At 32.5% G+C, this 13257-nt stretch overlaps 1 protein-coding gene across 2 annotated transcripts in view; it reads left to right on the top strand.

The window, feature by feature from the left end:
• LOC145668542 (cytochrome P450 6k1-like) overlaps positions 1-12818 on the top strand; it is a 38945-nt gene extending 26127 nt beyond the window's left edge. For both annotated transcript variants that reach the window (XM_081736526.1, XM_081736527.1), the window contains exons 2-5: positions 128-1110; positions 4366-4587; positions 8044-8295; positions 10402-12818. In XM_081736526.1, coding sequence (XP_081592652.1) covers positions 165-1110; positions 4366-4587; positions 8044-8295; positions 10402-10574 — 1593 coding nt within the window. In that variant the 5' untranslated portion in view covers positions 128-164 and the 3' untranslated portion in view covers positions 10575-12818. The remainder of the gene's footprint in view (positions 1-127; positions 1111-4365; positions 4588-8043; positions 8296-10401) is intronic.
• Positions 12819-13257: the final 439 nt, after the last annotated feature.

Genomic DNA, 13257 nt, shown 5'->3' with positions numbered 1-13257 from the left:
TCTTTCCGATTATGTTCTATTATTCAATTCTATTTCTATTCTTTTGAAAGCTAGTATTACTCTAGAAATAGATGTATACGAGATATTTTAAAAACAAGCTCTAAAAGATTGTTTCTTCTTTTTTCAGATAAGGAAATCTGATTTCTGAAACGTAGAGAAGCAAAATGTACGTCCTTGAGATATTATTGGCTGCTATTGTGACCATTATTCTTCTTGTCTTGGTCGTAGCGTTCATTTATATAACTTGGAATTTCGACTACTGGATGAAACGTGGGGTACCTCATTTGCCACCAAAAGTACCGTTTGGAAATCTGAAACCACTTCTCATGCAAGACATAAGTATGCCAGAATTTGTTGAAGATATATACATGAAATTTTCAGGAAAGCCTTTCGTTGGCCTTTATAATATAAATAAACCAGCAATAATGATAAACGACCCAGAACTTATCAGGGCAGTTTTTGTAAAAGACTTCGATCATTTTGTCGACAGAAATTTCCAACCAGATCCTCAAACCGACCCTCTTGGAGCTAAAAGTATATTTAGCATGAGAGGCCAGAAATGGAAACATATGAGATCCAAGATTAGTCCTACTTATACAACTGGTAAAATTAAAACTATGTTTAGTCTATTGGCGGGTGTTGGTGAAGATTTAAAAGCATGTTTAGATGAATATGCCTCGAAAAAACAACCAATTGAAGTGAAAGAACTTTTAGCACGGTATAGCACAGATGTTATAGCCATTACAGCTTTTGGAATCAACGGAAATGCATTGAAAGATCCCAATTCTCAATTTCGTATGGCAGGAAGCAAAATTTTTGAAGATTCATTTATTGGTGGATTGGCTGTGATCGGTTTAACAATGTTTCCTCATTTATTAAAAGTTTTCAAATTTGGATTTTACCCCAAGGACACTGTAAACTTTTTCAGTTCTGTGGTGAAAGATACAATGGAATTTCGAGAGAAAAACAACATTGTTGGAAAAGATTTTTTGCAATTGTTAATCCAGCTTAAGAAGCAAGGAAAAATTGATGATGATGATGTTGATAGTTCCCCTAATGGCGATGTAATGAAAGCAAATGGTGACGTAAAATTAGAAAATGATAAATTCAGTAAGTAGTTCTATATTATGTAAGTTTAATTGTACAAATAGACTTATTTGAAAAATCTTAGAAGAAAAAAAAGTAAGATATGTAGACACTTGCTTGTTTAAAAAGAGAATTTATTTAAAAAGAGAATTTAGATGTGATGCTGTTAACGGTATGAAACTGATAGATATAAAAGCTTATTCTACTGGTTTTCAGTTCCGAAACTGTGGTCCCACGTAGCGTAGTCGCTAACGCTCTCGCCTTCTGTGCGAGCAGTCCCGGGTTCGATTCCCGATGGGGGCACTCGTTCGAAAAAGGTAAAACGCTTTTTCAGGCCAGCCCTCCTGAATGAAATTTTCCTAATTCACACCAGGCCAATGCCGCCTGGTATTTTGTAACGGAGTATTTTGTACATCCACATGGATGTCACTGGTATTTTGCAACAGAGTATTTTATGACATCCACGTGTATGTCACTGGTATTTTGCAACGGAGTATTTTATGACATCCACATGGATGTCACTGGTACGCAAGAGGTTAATGGTAACGAAACTAAAAATATTTTGGATCCCGAAACCTAAATAAACGTTTTAATTCTGTGTGCTTCAGAAAGAGAACTCAAGTACAGTTCAACATATAGATTTTTTCTACCGAACCGAAAACTGTAATTCGGTGCTCCGAAACAGAACTGAAATACGTTTTGACGTATTGGAAAAACTACGATTAGATTTCAAAACTAATATATAGGTCCCAGGCCGCTTTCTTCCTTCCCTTTCCCCGAATAGTGTGCTCGCCGAGGGACGTCATCCCTCAAAATATTACGGGCTAACATGGCCTTACATGCTGAAAACACAGAAATCTAAATCCTAAATCCTAACCGAATGTTTTTATTTATTTATTTATTTATTTATTTAAGTGTGTCACTTCCATTTCAATAACTGGAATAGATGTTTAAATGGAAGCGAAATTACAGAGAAATAGCTAATAGATTTTGTAGCAAAAACAGACCTCTGGTAGCTGTAGTTTTTTTTTTTTTTGTTATGTTATTTCAAAGTTGGCCAACATTGTCGGCAGCTTTTTTTTTTTTAACGATCTTGAGCTAACGATGTTTGCAAAGAATAACGATGAAAACAAAATTTGATATGATTTTGATTTTCGATTTCATGTGACCAGACCAGAACTAATATGTCAGAACAAAACCAATACGTCAAAACGTATTTCAGTTCTGTTTCGGAGCACCGAATTACAGTTTTCGGTTCGGTAGAAAAAATCTATATGTTGAACTGTACTTGAGTTCTCTTTCTGAAGCACACAGAATTAAAACGTTTATTTAGGTTTCGGGATCCAAAATATTTTTAGTTTCGTTACCATTAACCTCTTGCGTACCAGTGACATCCATGTGGATGTCATAAAACACTCCTTTGCAAAATACCAGTGATATCCATGTGGATGTCATAAAATACTACGTTGCAAAATACCAGTGACATACACGTGGATGTCATAAAATACTCCGTTGCAAAATACCAGTGACATACACGTGGATGTCATAAAATACTCTGTTGCAAAATACCAGTGACATCCATGTGGATGTACAAAATACTCCGTTACAAAATACCAGAGACATCCACGGAGATGTCATGAAAACGCATCCTTCATTAATGGCCGTATTAATTCTGGAGATGGTGAATGTTTTTAGTGGATGCAAAGCATGAGCTAGTTCGACTATTTCTTCTTAGATGACAGCACCTTTTGACAGAAAAAAAAAAGTTTTGTCTCCGCAGATGGTAGGCCTAAGGAAACATTCAATTACGACACACATGTGTTTGTTTTGACAATAAACAATTAACAAATTCGAGATCGAAAAAAAAAGAAAAAAGAAAAAGCTTTGTTTTTTATCTCCGGTTAGTGTTGCCAACCTGAAGCAGCATAAAATCCCTTCAGAACATTAAAATTTCACTTTTTCAGTCGAAATGTTCTACAATGCAAATATATCGATTTATTATATATATTAAACTCAATAGTATGAATGCTCTCCTCGCGTGTGCAAAATAACTGTGTCCCATATAACTGTCTAGACAATATTTTAACAGTAAATGAAAACCTGGTATTACAGCACGCACATAGGAAAATGACACCTGGAACGCAAGGAGTTAACGATCCTTTGTAAACTGTTCCTTTTTATTTTTCTTTAAGAGAGAGAGAGAGAGAGAGAGAGAGTTGAGTATAATTCTAAACTTCTAAACTAAACTATGCATAAGAATGGGACGTTTTATTGAATGAGTCTCCGTCGGTAAGTATTAGAGCAAATGATAAAAGGTCGTGAAATATATACTTTTTCCTTATGTGTATTCAAGTTTTCCAAAAATAGATTCCATCTCCGTCTTTATTATCCATCTCGAATACCACTTCCAGTTTTAGTAATAGGTATCCGTAGTTTTGAAATCTAATCGTAGTTTTACAGTATTCTTCTAATATATATCAATATTGCGCTCGTACAAACTCATATTCTATTAGCACTTTAAATTTAGCTTTGAAATTAATTCCAAAATTAATCGATTAAAGTTAAATATGTCTGTTTTCACTATTTTGCAATAAAAATTGTCTTGATTTGTTAATGTTAATGTAAAGTTTAACGGACAAAGTTAAGGATATGGAAAAATTAATCGATTATTATAGAAAGTTACGGTTTTTCCATACAAAATTGATAGTTAATGAAATTAAAATAACTAAACAGTCATAAAAGTGAGAAAAGTAATAAAAAATATATAGTTTTTAATATATATTTGTGCATCTGTTAGTTCTACGAAGAACATAAGTTTAGAATAAGCACAAAAATGTTCGTGCAGAATATCGTATTCACTTGGTTTTGGAGAAAAAAAATATTAATTTTTTTATCGTTATGATTTTTTTAAACGATTATCAATTAAAAATTAACTTCTGTAAAATTTAATTATTTGCATTAAAAATTAACATTTTTTTTTAACTGAACAACTTACTCGTTAATTAGTTTTAACGGATTAATTATAAGCCTGAGAATAACATATACATATCAGTAATTTATGTAAAAACCTGTATATAGTATATTGGAAGGCGTAGCATACAGATGCATATATATATATATATATATATATCAATGTACATAGCAACATTCTATTCACCTCTTTATGTACCGAATGTTTTTGTAGCGTTTGTTTAAATGTTTTTTTTGTCTTATTTTCATTTCGTTGATTTATTATATAACACATAACAATTGGTTATGATTGATGTTACTTCTTTATAGCATTCGATGACGAGGATATTTTGGGCCAAGCCATGGTTTTCTTTGAGGCTGGATTTGAAACATCTTCTACAACTACAAGCTTTGCGTGTTACGAATTGGCACTGAATCACAAATGTCAAAGGTTGTTACGAGAAGAGATCGACAGGGTTTTAGAGAAACATAACGGAAATCTTACTTATGAGGCTGTGCAAGAAATGAGCTATCTCGATAAAGTAGTGGCAGGTATGTGAAATATTTCTTATTTAAACTATACCTTTGGTTACTTTATTTGACAACTTCAATAACTATTTTAAAAAAAATAAGTCTAATAATCATATTTTCATATATATTCGGCCAGAGAGACCCAGGTTCGATTCACGGTGGAAGCTCACTTGGATCGGATTTAAGCTGTAGATCCCCGTCTTATATAGGTAATGAAAGGGACTCTGAACTCGAACTCAACCAACCAATATACATAAGTAAGCTTGAACTTTTTTCCAGTATGAGAGTGAATTCTGTTGAGATGTCAGTATTCGTTAAATTTATCAATTGGAAATTCGAGGGAAACAAAGAGGTATTACAATGTTGATAGAAAATCAGAATGAAAACGAAGACAACAATTGGAATGAAATCTGATAAAATCTGCCCCAACTTAAAAAAAAAAAGAAAAAAAAGTTCTTCGTTCACTTCTACTGCGCAAAAACAGAAATAGAAGCAACATGACAGGTCAAGATATATTAGTAGAGTGCCTAAACCAAACATTTTCCTGAACATTCGGTACATCTTGTCTTTTAGGCTTCAATAATATGCAGCCATATACGTAGTAAGTTCTTTCAGTTATCCAACTTTTGAAAAATCTTAGAATTGCTTCAATTAATATTCATTCTTTCTACATACTCATAGTTTGAAGTGACTAGTTGTATTTCGTCGCCTGACCTATAGAATGTTGTCCTATGGTTTGGCATTTCCTTTTCACCGCGAGAAGGCAAGAAAACAATGATTTTATTAAACATACGATATCAGATATAAAGAAATCTTTTCTCTCCCTTTCTCTCTTTTCTTTTTATTTTCTGGTCTCCTGTTCTTCATTGGAAGATACTTTTATGAATATAAATAGATATGCCGTTCATCACTTCTTTGACACTTGCTCTTCTTGTTATTTCTGATGAAAGGGTTGGAAATGAAGTGACAAATGTAAAAGTGACATGCACAGATGAGTGATGAGTGGATTGGTAAAATGATGTGGCAAAAGGCATATGGCATGAGATTGAACCTCGGACTCTTTACACCAAATGTGAGAATTCTAGCCACAGTGCTCCCTAAACCTACTTCTAGCCACCAAACTTTAGATAGATTAAAATGAAACTTATTTCAGTAAAATATTTTTAAATATTTTATATTCTGTCTTGTTTTAGAGAATGATTTTCGTGATTGCCGTACTGAAAGAAAGACGTTTGCTAAAAGTCTGCAAATTTTGACTTTTAGAGCAATACTTATTACTAATTTTGTAATAGCTACACATATTAGATATCCAAAAATCGAATGAAAACTAATTTTTCGAGAATAATTTGAAATATTTTAAAATCTTCATGCAGTTTACTTTGGTTATACCTTAATCGTGTTTGCATTACTATTTAAACATACCTTGAACTTTTACTCCTAATTCTTAACTCTTAGGGGACGCATTTTATTACATTTCATAATGGTTTGCGTCTCTGTTAAAGAAGAGAAAGAAAAAAATGTTAAATGCGTAGTTTCTGTGTATTAAACCACTGGCGTAAAATATACTTATAAAATCATTAACATGGATTTCTTCGTTAACGTTTCTCAAGAATAAAAGCTTATTAAATAATGCATTTAATAAGTACAGGTAATTCTTTTAAATTGAATAATAGATTTATTACATTTAATTTAAAGTATAGAAAGGTTTGAAAAATTCCAAATAAAAGAGAAAATGGTATAATATATAACATATTATTGACATTTATTTAGTAATTATGTTGGATTATATCTTTCAACCGAGTTTTGAAGCTGTAATACCAAGAACTGGTTCAATGAACATATCTGTCTTGATTATAAATGGTAAAATTAGTCCATTTGAAATGTTCCGTACTAGTGGAACTCCAAAGATAGTTATTAGGATACTTTAGTGTTCATATGAGTATGTAGTGATTAACAGAGTGACCATTATTGTAAGAATATTGTACATCATAGGAAACAATTTTCTGTCAGAAACTTGCAACGCTTCCAAGACACAAGCAGAGTGGTCTGCGAAGTCGATTCTTAAACTGCGTCTACAGGAGCACCTGAACGCTGATATCAGTGGAAAGCTCTTAGTAACTATCAGATTGTCAATTCCACTGCGGCCATAGGAGGCACGGTGGCTCAGTCTTTACCTCTGATTCGTGGAGTTCTTTGTTCGATTCCGACCTAGTAAGTTTGTGGTGAACAACATTGTATCCGTGGGTTTTCTCGGATACTCTCATTTCCTTCCACATTCTCATTTCACAATTCTTCATCATTCACTTTCCTTAATAATCTGTCTCTTTTATCCTAAAGGGCATAATAGTGGGATCTTAAACTGAAAAAAATCATTTCTTTTCGCGGTGATCATCGCCACAATACCTGTTTAAGATTTAAGGGGGATTAGAAAAAAGAATAAATACTTTTAATATACTGCAATTTCATACGAATATGCATAAATAACGGCAATAGTTAATAGTTTTGTTTAGAAAGGAGATGTAAACATCTCCTGACCGACTTCTTCAAAGTTTAAACTTCACGTTCCGGCTATGAATCTGACAGACCATAAGTCGCAACCAACTAATTACTGCATTAGGTTTTGTGCAGGTCTGTATGCCATATTGAAATATTAGGGCAAAACTTGCTTACATTTTGCCGCATGTCTTTTAGACATTTTGCCGCATGTTCTTATCATTCACTGCGGAATACGCTGAGAGTTTCAGATCGATGTTCTCAATGTATTAATATCATAGTTACTGAGAGCTGAATGCATCCCAAACGGATTTGGCAGTAAACAAAGGAGGGAAAGAATCACATCCACAAGTAGTACTCCAGAGTGGTTCTACCTATACCTAGTTCCTTTACATTTCATCTAGATATGATACATGTACTAACAGCATTCACAACAGCCTCAATGGAAAATCTTATCAATCCAACATGTGGGACACATTCTCTTTACTTAATGTGTTTACAGTCTCTCTGGCAACTTTTGAATTTTTGAAAAACATTTTGCTTCTTTTTCCTTACGAAGATTTATTTCTTACTCCATGCAGTTCTTAACCAAACTTAGCACTGCCCATTATCACCAGAGATAGACATAAAAAATTCTTTACTGGGAAATTTAACAGGTTAGGACGATATCCACATTATTTACATATTATGTTCATTATTCTTATATCCCGTGATTTCATTTATAATTATTACATCTTTACAACATTTAAATCAAGAATATAATTGGCAATATGGTGTTGTGTTCATATTGTTCATCTTTCCCTTGATTCCGTTTATTTATTTACTTACGTTTTTATCTTTTTGTATTTGTGTACGTTTTCAATCTCTAGGGTAGGAAGAGTTAATACTCAAGCCTACCTTCCATGTATCACTGTTTAAAGTAATTTTCTAGCATTAAATCGTCATGATTATTTAGTACTGACAAATCTTTATTTCCTTTTTCAGAAACCTTGCGAAAATATCCAATTCTTCCAGTTCTGGAACGAGTATGCACAAATCCGTATGTCATTCCAGGAAGCAAAGTAACTGTACCTAAAGGGATGGGTGTCTACATTCCAGTGTTTGCTATCCACTACGATTCGAAATATTATCCGATGCCTGATAAATTTGATCCCGAAAGGTTTAGCGAAGAGAACAAAAGACTGAGGCCAAATTATACTTATCTTCCATTTGGCGATGGACCACGAAATTGTATTGGTGAGTACAGAATTTGTTTATATTTGCCTATTTCTGTGAACAGCATTGATCCTTGATAGAACTAAATACGTATTAATTTTCGGCAATCAGAAGCTGTGTAGCACTTGAAAATTCTGTGGGTACCTGGAGGACCAGTTCTACATCCCGATCCTTGACACTCCTAGGCAAAGTAAGTGCTCATGTCAAAATTTGACAAAGTCTCACTTTTGCACTTTTGGACGAAACAAGGGCACTATCTACATCTCTGACAAGGATGAACTCATGGTCTTAGAGTAAACCTTTTACCAATTTAGCTTAAACTATAGAATTATATTTTCTTTTATGCTTTGTAAATTTGAAAATTAGTGGTTTTATCCCAAAATTTTGAGAAAAACTAGACTTTTTCTGTTAATTTTTAGACAGTGATTATTACACTCTTACGTCTTTTTGTTTAAACTTAACTTTAGCCCTTTGTTTGGTTTAAATTTTTGATAAGAGCTATTTGTTTTGGGAAGATACGTATAGTTCACTTAGGATATTAGACTACTTTCATTGATTTAATCCATGAGATAAAATGAATTAATACGTAGAAAGTACAAAAAACTTCTTGCCGTTCTAGAGGAGTGACAAACAAAGAGTAACACAGTGGTCGGTACGTATCTTTAGGTTTCGAGGTAATCTCTATCAGCATCCAACACCTTTTGCCAACGTTCCTCCAGCTGTACAATACTCTGGTGATAAAATTTGACGGTTGTGAATGCAAAGAAGTCCGTGAATGCGTTCCGCAGATCTTCCTCATTCGCGAAGGCTCTTCCACGGAGGTGGTTGTCGAGCTAATAAAAGAGGTTGTAATTGTTGGCTCAAGATCCAGTGAATATAGTGCATGGCACAGTCTCCCAGCCAAGTTCTGAAGTGTCTCCCGGGTTCTCTGTACTACATGTGGCTTGATATTGTCTTGTAGGAATAGCAAACCCTTGCTGTTCATCAATGCTGGCTCTTTCAGCCAAAATGCACGGTGCATACGGACAATATCCACCATGCATATTCACCACTTGCTGACAATTCTACCATATAAAAGGCATAACCTGCTGCAGCAATATTCTTCTTCCTCCTCCGAAAATCTAAATGCGCATTAGCCATTTGGTACAAAAGATATTCTGGCTTTCATTGTTTATTACTTGTTATTTTCGAAACTAAACTTTGCTGTAGAGAAAGCAGAAATAAATAAACTTCATATTCAGGTTATCAGCTTAGCTGGAAGGATAGCCGAAAGCAATGATAAAAAAAAGGAAACTAAATACAATGTTTTACTTTAAAAAAAATAGGAAGCTAGTTATTGCAAAATAATAATAAATAAATAGTAACATAGAAAGACTAAAACTGTAATTATATTCAAGGTATGCATGAGTTTCTACTGACATTTGAACCTCTCAGAGAAAGTTTTCCTCTTTGGATATAGCATTGAAGTAAAGCCACGGAAAATAGGTTCATTATAATAATGATATAATTTATAATAAATAGTGGAATGAGTTAATAGTAAACACTACTTAAATTTAATAAATTTAAATATATTATTGAATCTAGGAAAATATCAAATTAACTATTTGAAACAAAGTACTCATATTAAACTAAATATATTTCTGAAATTCTGTGTAGTTTAAATCTTAATAAGGGATCTTGACTCAAATTATTTTTTGCAAACTTCATAGGAATTCCATTGTATTTAATCTGATGAAATTTTAGTAGTGTCCTATTATAAACCATATCATTATTAAATTTTATCACTTTATTATAAATTATAGCCAAAGAGAAACTTTTTTTAAGGGTTATAAATCTCAGAAAGTACTTAAATATGCCTTGGATATAATTACATTTTTAGTCTTTTTATGTTATTACTTATTTATGATTTTGTAATACCCACTCTCCGAAAATGAAAACTATTGTACTTCGTTCATTTTGTATTGAATTTACGTGCGCTTGTTCTCATTCTTACGTTTGTTCTCTCAGCTGCTAAGCGATAACTTGAATTCAAAGATTTTATAGTGACAGTTCATAATGTTTTTTATTGTAAATTTATATTAATTTTAATGTAATATATATGTTATTTCTTCAACTTATTCTTTCTAGGTATGCGGTTTGGCCTTCTTCAAGTGAAAGTGGCACTTATCAATATATTCAAGAATTACGAAGTTGATTCTTGCGAGTACACCGACATTCCAGTTAGCTTCCAAACCAATACACTGTTGACTACTCCCAAGAATGGCATTTGCTTGGAGCTCAAACATAGACACATAAACTAAATGAAAAAAAAAAAAAATGTAAAATGACAAAAATTAGTTTTTGTGTGACGTTTCATTGAAGACACTGAGACATTATAGTGTAAAACTAGCTTTCATGATTGAGTATTTTTGTCGAAAATGTGTACGTGCTGTGCGTGAAAGTGGAGGATACTTATTAGTACGTTTGTGCAAGAGAGTGCACGATAACAAGCAAACATAAATAGACACAAATTTTGTATGTATACATTTTTTTGTACAGTTTTTTTTTTTTTTTTTTTTTGAAATAATGATTCTTGAATGAATGAGTATTTTGTAATTCAACAGTATAAAAATAATACAAATTGTGGTTCTTAAATGGCTCTTACAAAAAGAAATGGTTATCAATCCTTTGGAAAACAGGTGCAATATTGTGATAGAAGTATAGAACTTGTTTTCAACCCAGTTCTCCAATAACACTAGAATAAGGTTTGCAATTATAAAACTTTAGTAACTTCGCTGTACGTTTTCATTGTAATCGTCAACTGAAATACAATATTTTGTTGCTCTTTTTTGCCATTTCGAAATAATCATTAAATATATTTTCCTTCTGTTTTCTGACGGCAATGTAGCATCTCATACGGTAGCGATGAGGTTGCAGGACTATTGTTATTTGCACTATTCCATTACTGTTTTTTTTTCCATCGATGTTTATGTTTAAGAGTTAAATAGAACAATAAGACCTGGAGATTGTTTCAAGAATTTTCTTTGATTTATTGCTGAGGACTTTCTCTTAAATGTATTCCATATGCTGATTATCGTCATAGGAGGAAGCCATTTTGTGACACTGTGCATATGTTACCGGAGAAACTGAGTTAGCGTGGATTAAGATTTGAGTTAATGAATTTACTGCGTCTAAATTGTACTGAGATTGTATTATAAAGTTTCGGAAAATACTGTTGCTTTCATCAGTAGCTGGGGGTAACTGAAATGTAATTCAAACTTATAATAGTATATTGCAGTTGCTTAACTCAAATTTAAATTAATTGTGTAATAAGTTAAAAAGTGTGTAAACTTATAAGTTAATTATTATAAGAACAATCTTACAAGTGCTTTCCACGGTTAGCAAATTTCTACACTGCATTTGCTGTTACAAAAGATATCTTTGTAGAAGCAAAGAGAAAAAAAGAATCGCTGAGACGAAGAGTTGTTCGAGTGTAAGGAAATTTGTACAAACCTCACCATTGCTCAGTTGAATTGGGCACTCACAATCAGTTCAAGATGTCATTCTGAGAATAGACAACAGTTATACCTATGTGAGTTACCATGAGCCACCGATTGAGGCACGATGGCTTACTGGTGGTGCGATCACCTTTGGTGCGAGGGAGTCCATGGTTCTGTCTTGGGGCAAGTAAGTTCGCGATATACAACATCATATCCGTGGGTTTCCTGGGGTTCTCTTATTTCGCCCCATATTATTATTCCACAAATTATTTCATATTCGTTCAGTTTCATTAGCCATCCATCTTCTTTAGCCTAAAGGGCATACCGTGGATATGTAATACTAGAAATTTCTTTTCATCGCTGAGTTGCTGATGAATGCAACAGCGTTTGCCGAAATAATATAGCACCAATCACAGTACAATTTAGACTTTTTTTTTAAAAAATTTTGCAAATATGCGTCGAATTATACCTTTAAATAAATATTTAAGTTGAAAATTATAGTGAGTCATGTTTTTTTTTTCTTTGCATCGTCTGCGGAAAATTCTTTAAAGCTTTTAATAGGGAATCTTATTCTAACTCATGCCAAGGTGCAAAATCATAACAGTCGAAGTGAGGGGGTAATTAAATATCCGTAAGTATTCAACTATGTAAGGTTAGGGATGCCTCTAAGTTAACCCATTAATTAATGTTAATTACATATGAGTACTTATTGTAATCAATTTGCAAACTTCTGGCAACAGTGTCAGTTTGTACACTTCCAAAGTTTTTATTGGAAGATTTTCTGCCAAATCTATTGAGTGGTGGAAATCTCCCTCAACTTCCAGGTTTTTGCACTCTGATTCACATTATTTTAATAAGAAGCTGTTGTAAATTGTAAATAATTATATTCTTTGTATGAATCGTGCAATTTAATGTGTAAATAAGACTGTAGTATACCAAGTATACATTTAAGGTTCAATATTATTGTTTTTACAGTGTTTTTCTTTATAGATGTAAGAATTTGTAAATAAAATGTTTATATTTAACCCTAAAAGACTAGAAGAATAAATCTAAGTTTGATATTTATTTTAGTATTTTTTCTGATATTTATTTTAATGAATAATTTTAGTGTATGACCTCCTGAAACAACAATTATATTAATAGTTGCTAAATACTATTACAGACTACCATGCTATGCTGCATAAATTAGAATACTTTTTAATGAATGAACAGCATCAGTTTCTTAGTAACGAAAATAAAAGTATGAAAAATATGTGAAATAATATGTTTCTTATTTCAGAGTGCTTTTAGACATATTGATATATTCTTCTATATCCTCAGTATATATTCAAGCCTTTATGTAATTATATCATTAACGTAAAATTCTAATTTCTGATTTAATATTTCTCTAAGCTTTCGTCTCATACTTGGAGTTTTCGTCAGCGAGAATTAAAATATAATAATAATAATGATAATAATACAAAGAAGAAGAAGAAGAAGAGTTAAGTTTTTTGTTTTTTTATAT

This window comes from Thermobia domestica, chromosome 13 (genome assembly GCF_964235325.1).
Source record: "Thermobia domestica chromosome 13, izTheDome1.hap1.1, whole genome shotgun sequence".
Lineage (NCBI taxonomy): Eukaryota > Metazoa > Arthropoda > Insecta > Zygentoma > Lepismatidae > Thermobia > Thermobia domestica.
This window is presented reverse-complemented; position numbering and strand designations above follow the sequence as displayed.